The sequence below is a fragment of the Typha angustifolia genome, chromosome 4 (genome assembly GCF_048772165.1).
Source record: "Typha angustifolia cultivar Huaian chromosome 4, ASM4877216v1, whole genome shotgun sequence".
NCBI classification, from domain to species: Eukaryota; Viridiplantae; Streptophyta; class Magnoliopsida; order Poales; family Typhaceae; genus Typha; species Typha angustifolia.
In genome coordinates this window covers 2,658,618-2,678,322 of record NC_133242.1, presented here as the reverse complement: position 1 = coordinate 2,678,322, position 19,705 = coordinate 2,658,618, and the positions used below count along the sequence as shown (strand labels likewise).

Genomic DNA, 19,705 nt, shown 5'->3' with positions numbered 1-19,705 from the left:
TTTTAAATCCATCGTTTTATTTGAAAGCTTTGAAATTAAAAAAAAAATAGTAGAAAATTTATTAAATATTAATCTTAACTGTCTACATATAAGACTCAATAACTTAGCTATAGTGGTGATATTATTAGGTATTTTATTCTAGTGTTAAATATATGTTTTTATTATGTATCTATACTCAAAATTACTTTACCTTATGTACTTTAAAAGTCTCAAATCAGTCTTTATACTTAGGAGTAAGATGATACCGGAGCAGCCAGATGACCAAAATACCTCATCGATTTGTTAGGCAAAATCGACAGAGTTTTGATATAGTTTTTGAGTTTGGGCAACTTCATCTTCTTCCCCAACAACGGTAGCATTACCTCGAAAATTTATCCATAGTTGATGGTCGGAAAGAGGCCATAAAAAAAGACTATCAAAACAAGAGAAAAAAATTTAGTATCAAAGAGAAAGGCGAATTTATATAAAAGAGGAAGGGTATTCTTGTCTATAAAAAAAGAAAATGAGAAAAGTGAACGTGTTACACAACGTTAAATTAGACAGAATCACTTTAATTATAACTACAGAGACTTGTTGAGACTTTTTGAAATACAAATATCTAAAGTGATTTTAGACATAAGTATAAGAAGATAAAATATATTTAACAATTTATTTTATTTTTATTTTCTAAAGTAATATAATATTTATTATTTTATTAGTTTTTGTTCAACTTAAAATATTTTGAGGCATTGAAAAAATAAAAAAGAGGATTTATTCATGTAAATTTTAAAATCCTCAAAGTCTATCTGGACTCTCCAAATAAACAATCTAAAATAATTCTCATACATCGAGAAAATAAGGAGCCAAATATATTTCTCAAATATAAAACTACTCTGCATCAAATCCTATAAATATATTTAGAAGTTGGAGGCATATGTGGAGATTTAATTCAAATATTTATATAATAATTCAACCTGATACACTGAAAGAAAGAGACATATCGAAAGAAATAAAGAAAGAAAGAAAGAAAGAGACTTTTGGATTAATTAAAGATTGTGTACTTGTAAGTACGCGTAATGTGATCGATTGTCAAATGTTCTATGTCACTATTGGAGGACTAATGAAGGAGTTGTCTCTATTACTTCTTTTAACAAAGTAATTAAAGGTAAAAGAAAGTGACTTCCTAATTAAAGGAGTATCAACTACTCTAGTGGATGACTCCATGAGAATCCACAATCCACAAGCTAATTCACAAATTATATTTGTAGATTATAGGGAGCCAGGAATTTTGATTAGGGAGGACCAATACTTATAAAAAAAGAGATATTATATGTTACACTAATCTAATTAACAATATGTTAGGAGGTTCTCAATATATCAAATTTGAATTTCTTATCACATAGTTTAGTTTTTTAAATACTACAATATACTTATTTGAAAATAAAAGAATACATGAAAGTTTTTGTGTCAATCGTCATATCTAAGTGAATTTGGATGTCTAGCCGGATGCCCAACAGCGCATTGATTGCGAGCATTCAACAGTTCTGATCGCATTTACAAAATAATTATAAGATGTTCGTAGAAAGGATGAGCGAATGCATATGATTGATGTGTTAGTGTGTTTCGGTGGCATGCTAAAACTATATAAGTTTATGTGAAAAATAAGTAAGCTCTTAATATAATTTAAGCCAATATAGGTGGAAACTCCAAAATCAACAGTGCATGGAGGTCAGCTACTCTTCTTGTCCCAACTAAAACAAAGTAATCCACCACGAAGAGTTCATTTAATCCACCTAGCTAGTAATACTATAATTTAATATTGAGGAGATTTGAGACAAGCTTGTGACAAAGCCCACACTTCATGCATGCCTAGATGAAGGTGGAGAGCTGGATAATTAATCTTTCTATTTTATGGAAGCTCCTTTCCCCAAATATAAACTAGTATCTATATAACGTGATGACCAAAGTTTTATGCTCTATAATTTACTTGTCCCCATGACGAAGTTTCGGTGCATCCTTAAGGATATTAATGGTGAGAACTTTATTCCACATGCATCTTACCTTATGTCTTGCTGGAATAAGTTATCCATCTTATCCTTGTCAACTCTACTTATTCATCTTTTGTAATTATGCATAAGAGCATGTCAAACTTAAACATATAACCTTTTTGTAATAATTTAATCAAAATATAGAGGGTTAGTTACCGCTGAAATATAGATCATTTTTAAGTAGATCACCCACTATTTAATGTTTTGATATTTTAACTCCCTTTACTATTTAAAATCTCATATGTCCTAATGATACTAAGAAAAAGTGGTTAAATATATTTTATCTCTTATATTTATACCTAAAATTATTTTTCCAATGTACTAAATAACGAAATAAATAACCAGTCAATATATTTTGACTAAAGTTTGAATATTAAAATTTTCATCCAACTTACTGAACCTGCTAATAATTTTCAGAATTAATTTTTTTCTCAAAATCTTATATTTTATAGACCAAACTATCATTGTATTCTTTCTCACCTTTTTTAATAATAATAATAATAATAATAATAATAACTTATCGTTTTCTTCTCATCTCTCGTCATATTCTTCATGATGGTGTAAAGAACAAGATGAGTAAAATGAGCCAAGGATATTTTATTAATTTATGTGCGTCCAATTAAGTTAGATGAAAAACTTAACAGTCTCACATTAGTTATAAGTATATGAGCTTATTAAATTTTTTTTTAATACATAGAGGTAAATTTTTTTAACCTTAACAAAAAAAAGGCCAAATGACTATTTTATCTTACCATTACTTTTCTATCTTTCCTCGCTCTAAAATAATAGTAAAATGGCTTTTAAAGGATCTAAAATTAATCACATAATTTTTTTAAACAAAAAATATTATCAATAACTAATGAATAGATATTTCTAAGGTTTTATAATGTCTCAATTTAAAAATAAAAATATAATTATCACTAAAATATGCACACAAATATTAGAAACGAAAGGAAAAGGAAAGAAGGTAAGACAAAAAAAATCAAACCTATTCCAAAGCTTTGTGACCCATATACGTGTCGAGAAAACAAAGCAGGAAGGGAGGCTGTTTGCTGTTACAGCAAACGTAGCTGCCTATTTAGTGGAGCTGTGCGGTCGTCGGAGACTCTTCCAAGTATTTTATTTATTTATTTATTTATTTATGTGTGTTTTGATTGGAAGCTGAATCGACCAATGAGAGGACGAGGGAGCGACAGCGCACGTGGGTGTGCATGAAAAGTAAATAAAATTAAGTTGTCGTGAACGTACCATCCAAAGACTGCACGATACATGGAGTTTTTTTTTCTGACCAAAATAGCCCTCTCTCAAGACCTTTTTCACCTAAAAAGGACAACCTCAAATTTAAAATACTTATTAAGAAATATAACAATAAGTTCAGGGTTAGCATCTGTAAATTAATAAAATAAAGTACAAATTTTATCAGCAAATACTTTAACGTAAGTTTAGATAAAATTATTGATAAATTTAATATTTTACCCACAACTACGTTGAAGATCTATTCATGGAGCCTTCCTCTCCAATTCCTTTTTAATATTTATTGTGGCCTCATATTATAATATTTTATATATATATATATATATTTTATATTTGATGTGGTCAATAACTCTACCAAATATTAATGTCCGATTTATAAATGTTAGAATACAGGGTGTAAATTATAAATAGATGAAAAGACAGGATATATTAAGATCAAATAAGATTATTTTTTCAGGAATAATTTTAACGAATAGAATTTATATTCTAAGATTATTATAATATTTAACTGTTATTTCAAAATAATAAAATACAAATGTATTGACGGAGGAACCGCAGCATCACTCGCCTGATACGGTGTGGTGTACTTGTTGTGAGTACTAGTTAAACACAGGAAGACAAACTAAAAACCTAGCTGTTTGTTTGTTTGTCTGTGAAGTTTAGTGGTAGGGAGGAGACGAGACGGTCCACCTCATAAAAGCTTACGTTACAAAGTCGAGCTCTGATAACTGCCAATTGGGTACGGATTACGGAATCTCATCACATGTGATGTGGTTCACAGGAGACCGTGGAAAAAAGGGACCAGTTTGGGTACGGCTAAACGTCATTCATTCTCCTTAGATCTTCTTTTTTTTTGGATACCCTTCATTATAAGTTACACTAATTTCGGATCACAATAAATCTAAACCTTGCACTTAGCACTCAGCATTAAACTTACACAGGGTAACCAATCTAGAGGCGATCGATTGGTCCAAAGTCACCCGAGCCCAAGTTAGTAATGAACTCTGCGAGTTTGGTGACCAATTCCTACCTAACACCATAATATCTACCTTCCAATGGAATGTGGATAAGTCCTGGAATAATTATCCTAGAGGACTCACCTACTTTCCATTTATTACCTTCCATCCAGAGACACCTCAGCTCAAAACTATTTCGTGTCATGGGGTGAAGCTTTTGCCGCCGGTGGAGATCTCGTCAAAAGAAAACTATTGAGTCTGAACGGAGGTCCAGGCACAGTCTAGTAATCACCTCCAGTAGTAGGAAATATATAATTTAGCAAGTCACAGAATATTCTGCAATAAAACTAAAGGTTTTTAAAATGACTATTTTTCCACTGGCGACCATTGAAGAGGAAGAGCATATACGTACATTAGAAGATCGTAAGGAAGAAATTTATGCACCTGAGACGATTACAAATAAAAAGAAATCAACATCATGGCTGCACACAGCTACATTTGTTGGTAGCAAAATGCAGAGCAGTAGAGATTATATCTGATAGACTATAGCCATATATATTCATTGCATGTTGGGAGAAGTGCATCTGCTAAAAGATCTTGACGATTCCACTCTTGAGGAGATTCAAAGCATTACTTACAGGTGCCATTAAAATCAAAGAACTCGTATATTAGTAGTTATACCTTCCCTATAAAAGGGAAAAAGATATGCTATAATACATACAGAAAGAAGATGGAATCTAAGCAGGCCATCGAGTCTTAGAAAGAAGCACCAGAAAAATATCATGTAAAACATGACACAAACTGAATTATGGTACTACATATAATGGTGAATAAAGGAAATCTAAGGCGCAACAATAGTTGTCTATATGAGTATCATCAGAGCATTAGAACGGGCTTACCCATCACAACAAAATGAAGAAAAAATGTTAAATGCAACACTCCTATCTATAAGATGGCATAAAATAAGATGATTGATGTATTTTGCATGAACGGCAAGGTACTTCATCAAACCTGACAAACCAAAATTTTTTAGCTATCAATCTCTCTGGGAGCCACCTTAAATATCTGGCTAATCGCTTCAAGTGAAGAAACATTCCAGCTCTCAGCATGCCTAACAATCTGAATTGGGCAAAATTAACTTAATCTAGAATTTACACTGCCCTGGTTACTGTTAAAAAAAACCTGTAGAATGAAACGAAAAGGTTTCTTACTTTGAAATCTTTGTCCAAATCATACGTGGTTTTTCCACCAATCGCAATGAAGGGCCTCCAAGGAAGCTTCAGATATGTCCTGGAATCATAATGAATATATTAGAACCTTCACATTAGTAGGGCACTGACGTAGATACTTCTAACCAAACGCATTGCATTGAGCTGTCTTGGATAAACCAAGGAAAATTTGTTCCGTGAAAGTATAGTTGTACATAGGTAGTAGCTTAAGTTATGTGCAAATATAGGCCATATAGAATGTACAAAAAAAGAACCTCAGTTTCCATGTGGCTAATATGAAGTTTACTTCATTGTTGCAACCCTGCATAATTAGTGAAAAGATTAGAAAATTAGTATAAAAAGTACAACGTGAAGCTATGTAGCCTTCATTCTAATTAAAATGACTTTCTGAGTCCATGAAAGGGATAATTATGAGAGAGGACTATAAATCTCGTCCTCACAATTATATTCCAACTATTCCCCCCCAAACCACATTTTTCTTGAATCTAAATTCATCTGTAATAGTATCCATCCATTGTTATGCATCTATAGATTAATCATGTTGTAGATCTTCATTATCTTGCAAAGAATGCTTAGCAACTTGGTTTGGGGAGATAAATTAAGAAGTTTGCTAAGTAGAAAAAGCACTAACTAATTCCCATGAAAACATAAAATATTTCAATAGACAAGATTATTTTCTTTTATTAGAAGAAAATACAAAACTAATTTTCATTATTGACATATTTATGATGAATAATTGCCTAAATGTTACAGGGGCATAGAAAATGACTTAAACATGAACTACTTGGCGGAAATGGCTACCTTCTCAATTTTTTCTAGTTCAAGTGACGGGTCATCAAAGAAAGGAACAAGCAAGTCCAAATTTTGGGCATAACGAGCTCTTCCTAGGAGAAATAAGGAATTAGAATTAGCTTTTCCATCATATTATCTTAACTTTGCTGTTATGATTACAACATTATAATTGATTAGTTGATAATAATCGATCCAACAAAGTCTTCTACTTCCACAATAAGGGTCTGACCTTCTTTTTCTTGAAATCAATAATTAAATCATTTGATATAAACAATGCAAGCCGTAGGAGTAACTCAATTGTTTTAGTAACAATCAAATTAAAATAATAAATCTACATGTCAAGTAGACCTTCAACAAAACATACTTAACAACGGACTGTTACACTCAAGTGTAAGATGAGTCGAAGGGTATACATGCAAAGTCTAATCAAGTTATCTATACAATTCCTTTTGTCTGAAGGGTGGATGGAAAGAATAAAATCTCAAGGGATACATAAGCAAACATCTATGACGGTATTTCTATAATATAAAAAGTAAAGAATTCTAAATTGCTAACGCCAAATAAAGGAAATCTTTAGAAAAGAAAGTGACATAGAAGAAGAAATCAAAGGATCACGTCATACCACGGAATATTATAGTTGGATCCTCAAATAAGCAATCCTCAGCATATATGTCTGGGGTGAAATTTCCTGGTGTTTTGAGATCTCATTAGTCATTTCTTATAAATGTAATAATAGAGTTTTCCAATTCATATCGTTTCTATTCTCAATTTCTTTCCTCCTTATATATCGATGTGAGCATATCAGGTATTACAAATTTGAAATATAGAATTGGCAAAAGAATTTCTTGCCAAAGATGGAGTTATCTCTAATTAACGCGACTAACTTCAAAATGTTCCTTTCAAGTCCCAAATCAAGGAAATTTTTTTTGCAATTCATAAAGATTTTTAGACCTAATTCTAAACTTTCGATGCGAGCAATCAAAAATACTACCTGTGAGGAAATAAGCACGCTCATAGTCAGCCGCAAGAAATCCTAAGACATCATCGACACTTCTAGGAAGAGACACTTCCTCTCGATTCCCCACCGCATCTTCCCTGTAGCACGATTCACTTCACAACCAAATTACGGTACGAATTTGGGATGTACAAAACAAGAAGAGACGGAAACCGAACCTCGGATCCTTGGGAGAGAAAAACCTGAGGAGCTCCGTGACGCCGCCGACCGCTGCTTTTAGCAGCGGCGGAGCACCGCTACCCTCAGGTGAACCGGCGGAGCACCGGAAGCGGCGGGATTGGCGAGGAAACAGAGAAGAAAACCTAATGGTACTGATCGAATTGGGATAGCGGAGGGAAGAAGAGAGAGGTGGCGATGCGGTTAAGATTGCCGCCATTGTCCGCCCACTTTCTATGGTTCTAAATTTCCAGTTAAGTACTCGTCAATACTATATTGAAGGAATCGTTAAACTGGAACTATTTTTCCTTCTCTCCTTCTCTTCTTAAATTAAAGATAAAATAATCCCTAAAAACTAAAAAGCTATTATATCACACTTATTACATACCAATTTTCAATGAAAATAATAATAACGAATAACTTATCTGAAGAGCAGTTTGGAATTTTCGGCAGTTGTTTTATATGGTAATGTGCACCAGTTCAGGAAGTATATAGAATTTGAGAGGCCCAGTTGCACTTGCAATTACCAAGGAGATAAGGAGGAATAGGTAAAAGGATAAACTATGGATAAAAGATTTATCATTTTTCAAAGTTATCTATTTCCTCCACTATTCTGGTTGTCAACGCGTTTTAACAGTCGGCCTAACTTAGCTTTTACTCCAGTCTGATAAATACCGGCTATTCTAAGGATCATTTGTCTTCGTGCTAAATTTATATCTATTTTTATAAGCCATACTGTCCTTTCCGGACTTATGCCCTCTAACATAAATATGTAAGTTGATATTGTGATTTGTGAGAGCCATACTGAACTACAAACTCATTATTCAAGATTATAGTAAATACTAAAATTTGAAGAAAGAAAGATATGCTTCAAAACGTTTATAGTTCTGCAAGTTTAATTGTTTCATATCATTTACTCAACTTCAATTGTCAAACATAGCCCATTAGAGTCTCTGAATCTAGCGTTCATAGCTCTCTCTCTCTCTCTCTCTCTCTCTCTCTCTCTCTCTCTCTCTCTCTCTCTCTCTTATAGCAAAGGAACAATTCAGCACTGCAAAAAGATTAAAAGGGTCAATCTTTTATGGTATTAAACCAATATGATGTGATGTAATAATTTTAACTTTGCTCCAGGTGATTAATCATTGCCTGAATTTATCCCGTATGCCATCTGTTCTCAGTCGGTAAATTACATACAATAATTGAATGATGAGGGCCAGGTAAAAGGGGCAGCAGCAGCAGCAGGACTGAAGGTAAATTTGGAGCTGTGGAATCTCGGCAGTTGGATACTCCCATATCCTACCTAATTAGATCATCAAATAGTCTCAAACAAGACTCAATTCATCTGCAGTGTTTGAATCTTCCAATATGCTTCCATTTTCGGTGGAAGCAAGCTTCTTCCGCAGTGCTGCTAATTCTTCGCCAGCACCGCAGATATAGGCAGCCGTCTGTCTACCGGAAAGAGTTGCCCCTTCCATGCTGTCAATATAATCCTGCAAAAAAGACCTTCAATGTTAAGTTTCTCTAGATAAATGTCAACCTCTATTGCCCAAGAAAATACAAAAGAGAATTGGGGGATGGTTTTAAGATCTATATGCAGCTATCAGACTAGGAAAGTTGGAGATCTTTTAACAAGCTCAAAGAAATAACATGAATATCTATTGGGAAATAATTTTCCGTAGGAATGATGGAAGATAACTGAAGAATATAGAGTACAACAGATAGGTATATTAGATAATTGAAACTGAACTAGAAAACAGAACTAATTTACATTATAGAAATAAAATGTGGCCAACATGAAATAGTACATCACCAATTTACCTGTTTTGTGTAGGAACCAGCAAGGAAGAAATTCTTAATGGGTGTCTTTTGATCAGGTCTAAATGGATCACTTCCAGGAGCCTCACGATACAGGGATTGCCCAATTTTGACCACAGAGGACCACAAAACTTCTAGATTCCGAGATGAAGGGAACAAATCTAAGACCTGACAGAAAAAAAGTAAATCAACTACATGCTATTATATGTTATGCTGAAATGGCTGATCTCAAGTAGTAAGCATAAGTATGCCTCTTCTGCTACGAGAGTGTTGCAATATCTGTGGCAGATATATAAGTGGCAATTTTCTAATTTAATAAAACATTCAACTTCTAGACTACTTTAGATAAATATGTTAGCCCTTATGGTATAAACTGTCTTCATCGTGCAATTTGGCGAGGTCTATATGTATCTGGAAGGGACGCTAAGATCCATAATTCTCCAAGCTTAGTTGTCTAGTGTAGTATATAAAAGCAGAAGTGTAGCTTATCTACTGGAAAAGGTGAACTTATATCTCTATTGTAAGATATAAAACCACAAGTTGAGGTCATCTACTGGAAAGTAGGTCAGAACTAGGACAGAAGTGCTGTCGCATGTTTAATTAAGAGAAAGTTCAATCAACATACTAACCTGCTTTTGAACTCTTTTTATGATTTCATCATTAGGCAACGGCATGTAAGGATCTCCTGGTGTCAGCACAGCTCTAGAAGGAAGAGAGACAAATGTTAAAAGATAATAAGACCACTCATATATTACAAGACATATTTGCAGCAGATATTAGCAATAGAAAATTATAATATTGGGGAGTTATTGATATATAGTCAAAGTATCCAGAATTTCTAAAATGGTGAAAGAGCAAGGATATACTTACAAACAAGTCCACACATATCAAACAAAAAGAAAAGAGTCAAAGAGGTTTGGGACTCTGTATGCATGTGTTGCGTATGTGTGTTCTCCTACCTTAGCAATTAATAGTGGAATGAAGTAGTTGAAACTTGAAAGGCAACTGAGACATTGACTATTCCAGATTTATCAATAAAGAAACCCAGGAAGATGGTAATTCAGACAATGACTAATCAAGATTTATCAATAAAATAACCCAGTAAGACGGTAATTCAGACATTGACTGCTCTTAAACTGGAAAGTTGTTGCATTCGTTATCCGTACTATTAACATAAGAAATTCTAATAATAGAAGCCAAGGATGACGTTAAGCTCAGAAAGTTGGAAGAAATTATGGACTCACATCAAGATAATGGAAGGGCGACTTTCACAAAGTAGATCTCATTTGTTACATCATAATTGCAAAAGATTAAGCTAGCCTTACTGGATTAGGGATCCTTGTCCTTCAATTCTATAATCTTCCGGTGACGTGAGTGCAAGGTCAGCGAAGCAGGAGAAGTCAGCATCTGGAGTGTAAAGAAGGTTATCCAATCCTACAGCTTGTTTCAGTTGCCTATAGTCCAAGAAGGGAAGACGTCAAATAAAAAATAAAATGCAAGTTTGTAAAACTAATGAACATTGGAACCGGTAAGCATCAAATGTAACCATTAAGATACCTTCACAAGATAGATACTGTATTTGCCAAATGCCAACATTTAAATACAACTAATCAAGTTCACTTTCAAATAGCTGCTAGTTTAAAAAAAACTCAACAAGTATGTTACCTTGATTTCTCCAAATCTTGTAGCTCTGTAACCCATCCATTGTAACGAAGCTGAACAGTAACAACAGGGACTCCAACTAATTTATATAGATTGTCAAAGAGATCCCATTCTCTCCACTGAGATGGAATTAGTCTTTTGATTCCAGGGACATCACATGCTGCCATTTTAAGACCATAGTTTATTATGCTTATCAAATTAAATGTATGACACAAAGTGTAAGAAAGGATAGATGGGTGATTACAAACCTGCAACATAGGCATCTGCTTTGATAATTTTCTTACTTGTAGCCTGGCATATTTATGAAGAAGACAGTTAAACATACAGTGTTAGCAGGACGACGATAATAGCAAAAAATTGTTTCAGTATAAGAGGAAGAGACAAGGTTCACAATGTATCAAACAGACAAGAACAAAAGACAGCTCATACTTATAGGTAAGAAACATTCTCAAGTACTTTAAATGTATAATTATTGTTACGAACCTTAGATATGACAATGCCTGTAACATGTGTGTCTCCGCCAAGTGACTTCTCGTAAAGCACCTCTCTGCATCCCCACCTTAGGTGAAACCTGTAAAAGAAATTGGTCGATTCACAAATGTAACTTTTAATAACTCGAGCATATCTGTAGCACATCTGCTCACCATACCTTCCACCTCTATCTGTGATATAATTCCTTATAGGGCCACTTAAGTAAACATCAGGAGAACCCTTCAGCATACGTAATAGAGATGCTTCCGTCTTGGTGGCAAACAGGGAAAAGATAGTAAGCATACAGCGGGCACTAATATTGTCACAGTCAATAAAACCAAGGGCATAAGCAACAGGGTCCCACATTCTTTGGATGCTTGCTCGAGTGCCACCTTTGGACAAGAACCAATCTGAGAAACTTATCTGGAAAATCACAATGGAATGACAAATTCCATTAATTTGAAAGACAAACAATAGCAAATATGTGAAGTAGAAATAGAAGTGCACATAAAGCTTATACATGAAAACATCTGCTTCAAAGTTCAAACACAGACACGTATATGGAGAAAAATTGAAGGGAAGGAAGCAATCGAGTAATGTGGATCTCTAGTACATATCATACCATGTGAATCAAATGACAAATACTTGTATGTATAATTACTACAAAAATTTTAAGCACAGATTATCTGACCATTCAATATTAAGAACAATTGCTTACATTGTCTAAGTTCCGTATATCCTGCAATGCTCCATCTGGATCAACAAGAGCCCGAACAACCGGGCTTAGAGCAAGAGCCAAAGCATTCCTTGCTTTATCATAAGGCTGATCAAATGTCAGAAACTATTAGATAAGCGACCGTGACTAGGACATCAAGAGAAGATAGAGATAACAATAGCAGGAATGATTTCATCGAATCTCTCTGACAAAATAGTAATCCAGTTCAGACAGCCAAACAGTCAGAAACATTGTTCTATATTTTAAACAATAAGGATAGCAAGGATGATGATAAGATGCAATAACCATGTGCGGTGACACATAATACTACAATGGAAATTATGTAGGAAAAGGGATTATGGTGGCGCTCGATCACTTGATTTTAGGTTCACATATATGACAGATAAACCTCTTCTTAGATGCTATTATCAGCAAAAGACTTTAGTTAGCCCTTTCCAGCAAGCAATTGAACACATCAATACCCATTAAAATTTTCTGCATGAGTACAAAATCAAAGGCTAGAAAGAATCACCTTGAGCTGGTTAGTTGCTAGAAATGCACGTATACCATGTATTGGAGCCCCAACTGGAAATCGAAAATCAAGTTCTGCATAGTAATCAAAGTAACATAAGACTAGAAAATGGTGCTGCAAGCTTGTAAACTGTAGCAAAGAAGTTGATTATGTTTCTTCATTTTATTAATTTACTCAATAACCTAGGATTCAATAATCGGATATGCTATGGCACCTAGATCATAGAGAATAGTAGTAAGGAATGAAAAGCAACACTGGTAGTTTGAATGCAAAAATATACAACATACCGCCAATTTCACCTCCTTTATTTACAAAAGTGTGAGTGTGATCCTTCACCAGTAAATTGTCATCAGCACCCACCTGAAACATGTAAAGCATTCATAAGTATGGAGATGCCAATGGAACAGGAATCTAATGTTCACATGATGATAAACCAATAACACCAAGCATTTCAGCAATTTCTTTTAAAGATAGACAATCATTTCGGATGATGATGTTTTAATAAGCACAAAGATTAAATACAATTAATTAACTATCTAGGGAAACAAACAAACCATATAGATTATCTAGTAAACATCAAGAGAGAATGGCTGCAGGCGTTAAATGATACCAAGTCCTAGCAAAGAGTGTGACATCACTAGAATCAGATGTCTCCTATTTCTCTTGAGATATATTTAACGGTGCAGCACACTCTTAAATTGCCCAATGACACTTTACCATTTTATCCAAAAGTCGTCAAGTACAGATAAGTACATGGTTTGTATAAAGTCTATTAAGTATACAATGTAGTAAAAGTAACACCAAAGCGATCAAGAACTGCAGCACTACTTGAACTCATATAGAAGGTAAAATAAGTTACTCTGTTTTCCCTCTCAGCTCTAGCCGGCTTCCCAGCATAAACAGCTAGAGTGCACACTCAAGTATGAATGTATCAATATTGATATCTAGTGGCAAAGGTCTGCATAAAAGGCATGAACAATTCCCTTTGTCAAACAGTAAAAATGCGGAGATGTGCTAACCTTTTTCATAAGACGGAAAAGATTGCTGTAGCAACCAAAGAACACATGTAGTCCCATTTCAATATGGTTTCCACGCTTATCCACGAATGAACCTACTTTACCACCAATGAAAGGTCGGGATTCATATATATCAACCTGCAGATGCCAATCAACGACTACAGTTAAGTTCGCATTTCTAGCGCACAGTAAGGACCATAAGGCTATCTCAAAACATATGGGACGAATATAAGAAATCACAACCAATCTACTGAAACCAACCAAGAAATGGAATGTACAACATGAGAGGTAGCTAATATAGAACATTTCAATGATCAATCGAGCTAAACCTCGTGTCCCTGATCAAGAAGCTCCACTGCAGTTGACATACCAGCAAGCCCAGCTCCAATTATTGCTACTTTAAGCTTCGGCCCTCTATAATGCTCAGGTTCAGGAGGGAACAACCCTTTTGGAGCTGACGACAAGAACAAAAGCCAATTGTAAAGATGAACAATTCACAAACCCTAAGATTATCAAACCTTCTATACAACCAGTACATCGGAAAACCACAGACGACTGTCGAAGAAGACACTAAAAGTAACTTCCCGAACTCACCATTCACGCCCATATCAGAGACCTTCTTGTCCAGAGAACACCGAACCGACATAGCCCGATGCAGATCCTTCGGACATCCGAGAAGTTCCCTTCTCCCATTGCTCAAGGATGTAGTAGGCCGGAAGGTAGAGGAGCAGCAAGGTGAAGCCATGGCAGGATTCCACTAACAAGAGCGGAAGACAGAAGAAGCCCGATTCTCTCGCTTCTCTTAAGATGAAGAAGGGGAGGAGGAGGAGGAGGAGGAACTGGGTAGCATCTGAGCCGGGGAGATGCTTATGGTGTGGAGTTTGTCACGGCACCAAGAAGAGGAGAGCAAACTAGACTTCTCGCTCGTTAGTGTGATAATTAAGTTCACAGCGTTGGTACGAGCAACCAGAACTGCACCCCGAGAAATTACATCGCTGCGTTCCAACGTTTCGCGGGTTATGCAATTACCATTGTACCCTTGATCGTTCTCAGGCTAGGGGGCATTTTGGGTACACTTGTTTGTATGACGAATGCAAAGTGGTGGTGTCTTATTTTGCGCCCTTGGTGCGCCTTATCTCTTCCGGTTTCCCACCGTCAGTCACTAGTCGGTGCGGATCTTTACAGCCCCGGTTGCATGGATCTCCCGCAGTCGGATACTTGGCAGCATTTGATACGCTGCGAGAATACTTGATTTCTTGACTTTGGCTTTGACTTCCGCAACATTTTATTGACAGCCAGTTAGATGCTAGTAGTGTATTGTCTTGATTACAAAGTGTAGTCAAGATTCATAAATTAAAAAGATGAAGTTCATTAACAAAAATATAAGCCCATTAAGGACAACTTAAATTTAGAGATAATTATACTAAAATTCTATAAATTCTTGCTCATTTTCAATTAAACCCTCACTTTTCTTTAACACGGAAGCTCTAAATTATGGAAAACTTCCCCAACTCCGGACGATGTTGACATTTCAAACGGAGCATAATATTAATTATGTGACACTCACATATTAATTTTTAATAAAAAAAATTAACAGACAATTAATGGAAGAAATTTTTTAGAATTTTTTTATAATTAAGGGAGTCAATATGTAATTAGAAAAAAAATGGGAGGATCTATATAAAAATAGGCAATAGTGAGGTCTAGATATAAATATCCTAAAAATTTATACTTCCTTGGATCCATCCAAATTCAGAAACGCATGCTGGTTTTCGACATTACACAAACTTAAAAGGTCGTTAAGCAGTTAATATTTAATGCTATTAAGTAGATGACTATTGACTAGTATTGGTTGTTGCTCAATACAAAGTTAGGTGATTGCTTACAGTGGTTTCAGATTTCACTCTTGCACTTCAACAAGCTTCCCATGTACCCACTTTTTCTTGATTCCGTTACCTGCTGATCCATGTTCTTGGCTTACTGTAGTGTTCATTGGAGCTTCAGTTGACAGAGGAGAATTCTTGGTATTGCTTGCATCATGTCGTCCTGTGGAGTTTGCACGGCTACTTCCGATTGAACTTTGGTAGTGAGAATTTGCTCGTTGTTCATCTGTTACTAGATCTCTTTCTGGAGATTGTATACTACTCTGTGAATGTTCTACGAACCCACTAATATTTGAGGACGGTCTGTCACTCGTGTCACGATTTGCTAATTGCCTGTCTTCTGCTATTCTAATGTACTGGTTTGCCTCAGCAAGCAGTTTCCTAGTCTCCAGAAGTGAAGCTTGTGCAAGAGGGCTTCTCAGGGCAGCTACCTCTAGAGTTATGGCAGCTCTCTCTGCTTCTGCAACTAATAACCTGATCAACAATAACAAGCATGTTTTACAACTAAGTATAAATGTGAACCAACTAAAGAATAAGTTTGACTTACTTGGCCCTCTTGGTGGCTTCTCTTTTTCTGGTTTCTGTTGCTTCCCTTTGTTCTCTTATCCTTTTTATCATGTCAAACTTGGAACTTGCCATTGGATCCCTGAATGATGGATTAGAACAACTTTTACTAGATGTGATAGTGTTGGCTTCACCATTTATGCCTTCAGGTCGCACAACTTTCTTCTTCCCATAAGTCCTGACTGCAGCTTCACCATTTGCTCTTTTCCTTTGTTTTCTTTCGCTTGCAGCATGCATGCTATGATATTTTGCCAGAGCAGTGCAAACTCGTGCACGATAGCCCTGAAAGAAATTATGAAAATGGTCACAGATAACCGAATGGGAATTAGATACAAGCTAGCAGTTGAAAGGGATAAATATGCAATCCAAATATCAACAGTAAAAGAACTCTCCATACAGGATCTGCCCACTTGGCGGATATAGCCTCAGAAATCCTCCTCCTCTGCTCAGGGGACTTGGGTGCTCTCTTGCTGCCTTTGGGCCTATGTACCATTTTCCGCTTCTCCACACTTTCCAACCACTCCTGCTTCAATTGCTTGTCCAAAATCTCGTATGAATCCCACTGGAGCTCCCTTCCACCAGCATATCCCTTCCTAGATGCTTCAGCAATCACGTTGTGCCATTGAGAAAAGCAACTCTCCTGCACCAACAATCGCACATGACGTCGGCGCCAACCCTCTCGCACTCCTATACCAATTTTTGTCCTCGTCTCCTTACTTGAGAACAAGAGAAGGCAATGACACAATATGTTATTTGTTTCATGCTAAAATGAAATATCTTATAGTGACCAGAAGGCTGCTGTGGGCAATTATTTGCAGCATTACGGAAAAGTTGAACATAATGCTCATGGGCGTGCTGATTTGCAATACAAAATATTCAGATTTAACTAATCCTTTAAATCCATGATCTATATCTTTTTCTGATCCAAGTTCTTCTGTTGTAAAATTTTTACATTGCAGAATTAATTCTATGAAAACACAGAAGAATATCACAAAGATATCTACCAAACAAACCCCTAGTTGAAACAGAAAAAGAATATAATAGAGAAATGCACTGAATACTGCTTATATTTTGTCTACGCCATTGCATACAGAAAAGAAACAAGAAAAGGAAACATGGGCAGTGGTGACATTAATATGAAGTAGCAAACGATTTCTGTTTAGGTAGATATTAATAAATTTGAAGAATCAACTAACCTCTGAGCATGCCCCAACATTAGCAGCTTTCTTTTCACCTGCAGATTAGATTTTAAAAAAAAATCAAATTTGAATTGCTAGTAAGCTGAATATCATCAATTGATCTTCTAGCGCATACAAAGGGAAAACACATGCTAGGGTTCCTGATGTGCCATCTTAGAAAACAGAAAACATCTAATTCGACATTATGCCAAATGAGAAGCTACACAGATGTAAATGTTATGGTTCAACACTCAGGAAAAAGTGAATTTGAATGTTTAATTAATTGATCCAATGCTGAGAACCCCTTAAAAGTCAATGAAGCAAGTCTAGCATATCAACCATGAACCTTACTTCACTAGCTAAATAAACTAAATATATAATAAAGATTCCTCATATAATTAAGCATGATGATAAAGAAGGAACAAATCATGCACATCAATTGAGAACTAAAAGATCTAAATTTCTTATCATACTATCAGACCACATTTTAAAAGCTAAAACAACTATCTAGCATTAGAAAATTTTCATCCTAATATCAGAACAGTTAAAAAATAGAAAATAATAAGTATCTAACAAGATTGTCTGCCTCCATATTTCTATCACTAATGAAACATGTAAAGTGTAAATTAGTGCCAATATTCCAGTATCCAAATGTAACATTACCTTGGGGTCCTGCATCGCTATTTTAGTTCTTTCTCTGATCCGTTGAATTGTTACTGCATGACAGATCAACGGAGGATGAAGAAATCAATAACGCAGAACATAGCATAATACTGACAGGAGATGAAATAACAGAAAACAAACTGATATGTGCTAATTTGCCACCTGCACTATGTTTCTTTCCCTTGTTCCATGGAACTTTTCCCTTATTTGCTTTTGATATCTTCATTCGTCTCAATTTCTCCCTATCATCAAGTTTAGGAGTGTCATCAGCTGAAGATTGATGGATCTGAGAATTCGAATCAGAACCAAAGAGATGAAATTTTCCGGCTTCCTCACTCAGAAACAACCAGCTTGATGTGGCAGTAACAGCCATCCTAGAAGGTGTATAATGATCTTCAGAAGCTTCTTTAATGTTCAATCTCCAAGGACAGCAAAAGAATTGCTTCTTTGCACATGAAAACTCATCTAATATATTCCCACGAAATAAGAGCTGAAACCTTGGTAGACCTATGATATGATATGAAAGATTATAAATTAATAGCATCAGCCGACGGCACAATAAGAAAGAAAAAAAATATAAGTGAAATGACTATTAGCCATCAACCCGAGTCAAAGAACACATATATTATTTTCATCAATGCTATAAAAGATAAAAATACTACTTTGCTTAATTTTGCAATTACTTACTGGAAGAAAATTATATCAAAGTAAAGAAAATATATAGTTCGATGGAATCTTATCAATTGTCTCAACATTTTTCTGAAATCAAGCTCTTTTTTAATTGTATACATGATATAATCATCTGTTCCTTCGAGAAGAAGCAAAACCATTGACACAAGCTCACATTCCATGATCGACCATTCCAAGTACTGAGATATAATGGAAATAAGCAAGCAAGTAGTACTCGGATCATATGCACCATTCAGGACCAAAACATCTCAAAGAATCTCAAACTGATCAGTAATCGGTAGTAATTAAAAATCACAATCCATAGACAAGTATTATAGTTTTGGAAATCTCACCAGACGCAGGGTTAGCCGAGAGCACCAAGCCCGGCAACCGCCTCGATTGGCGCTGCCCCTTGCGCAACCCTAGCGAGAACGTGAAGAGATCACTCTCGGATACGCAAGACGAGGAAGCCATTTCCGGGACTAGAGAAGAAACCTAGCTCGGGGTTAGAGAGGTAGCTGCGTCGAACAAGACGCTCATGGCGGCGACGGTTTTGGGTCGAGCGGAGGCTAAGTACGAATAGGAGGAGACCGACGAAGAAGCACACATGGGAGCTCTGCAACGGAGAATATAACAAGCGAGGAGAGAGCCAGGGAGGAGGGCGTCGACTAAGCTGTGGAGTTTTGGGGGGGTGGCATGTAAAATATCTTTTTTGTCTTTTTTTTTTCTTGGGACATTTGCAAAAATGCCCCTATATTATAATTTTTTTTTGGATTTTACAAATCACATCCTATAATTTACCTATTTTGTAATTCACACTCCATATTTAAATATTGAGAATTATATATATAACACCCTAACTTTTAGCTAAATTTGTATTTATACCATATATTTTCACTATTTATAAATTGACTACTATATTTTAGGGAATATGTGCAGGAAATACCTTGTCATTAGATCTATTAGTTAAATTTAACTCAACCTCTAAATTAACTTAACTATACTACAAAAATTATAAAAATACTCCCAAAGCAAACCAACTAATCAATTAAACCCAACTCAACCCAAACAAATTACCCAAATAAACCCAACCCTTCTCCATCCTCAC

General features: G+C 35.4%; 3 protein-coding genes across 4 annotated transcripts; all 3 read right to left on the bottom strand.

Annotated features, from left to right (window-relative positions):
- Positions 1-4,993: 4,993 nt before the first annotated feature.
- Positions 4,994-7,891, bottom strand: LOC140759160 (uncharacterized). Its single transcript, XM_073095644.1, has 7 exons — positions 7,432-7,891; positions 7,250-7,353; positions 6,881-6,946; positions 6,268-6,350; positions 5,721-5,767; positions 5,449-5,527; positions 4,994-5,356 (listed from the first exon to the last, which is right to left on the bottom strand). Exons 1-7 carry the CDS (start codon positions 7,647-7,649, stop codon positions 5,267-5,269), a joined length of 687 nt encoding a protein of 228 aa, XP_072951745.1. The 5' UTR covers positions 7,650-7,891; the 3' UTR covers positions 4,994-5,266.
- A 416-nt stretch (positions 7,892-8,307) lies between these two features.
- LOC140759615 (zeta-carotene desaturase, chloroplastic/chromoplastic) lies at positions 8,308-14,385 on the bottom strand. The gene is made up of 14 exons (XM_073096222.1): positions 14,235-14,385; positions 13,970-14,094; positions 13,644-13,778; positions 12,912-12,984; positions 12,625-12,698; positions 12,096-12,200; positions 11,556-11,800; positions 11,390-11,477; positions 11,155-11,197; positions 10,910-11,066; positions 10,570-10,698; positions 9,874-9,946; positions 9,248-9,412; positions 8,308-8,919 (listed from the first exon to the last, which is right to left on the bottom strand). Exons 1-14 carry the CDS (start codon positions 14,383-14,385, stop codon positions 8,752-8,754), a joined length of 1,731 nt encoding a protein of 576 aa, XP_072952323.1. The 3' UTR covers positions 8,308-8,751.
- Positions 14,386-14,770: 385 nt separating this feature from the next.
- LOC140759616 (uncharacterized) lies at positions 14,771-19,285 on the bottom strand. 2 transcript variants are annotated; one of them, XM_073096224.1, is made up of 8 exons: positions 18,951-19,285; positions 18,091-18,435; positions 17,929-17,981; positions 17,284-17,321; positions 16,485-16,803; positions 16,071-16,369; positions 15,527-15,997; positions 14,771-14,912 (listed from the first exon to the last, which is right to left on the bottom strand). In XM_073096224.1, exons 1-7 carry the CDS (start codon positions 19,069-19,071, stop codon positions 15,541-15,543), a joined length of 1,632 nt encoding a protein of 543 aa, XP_072952325.1. In that variant the 5' UTR covers positions 19,072-19,285; the 3' UTR covers positions 14,771-14,912; positions 15,527-15,540. The 2 variants fall into 2 exon arrangements, with proteins under 2 accessions (XP_072952325.1, XP_072952324.1); XM_073096223.1 differs by lacking the exon at positions 14,771-14,912 and having other exon boundaries at positions 15,357-15,997.
- Between the last annotated feature and the right edge of the window lie 420 nt (positions 19,286-19,705).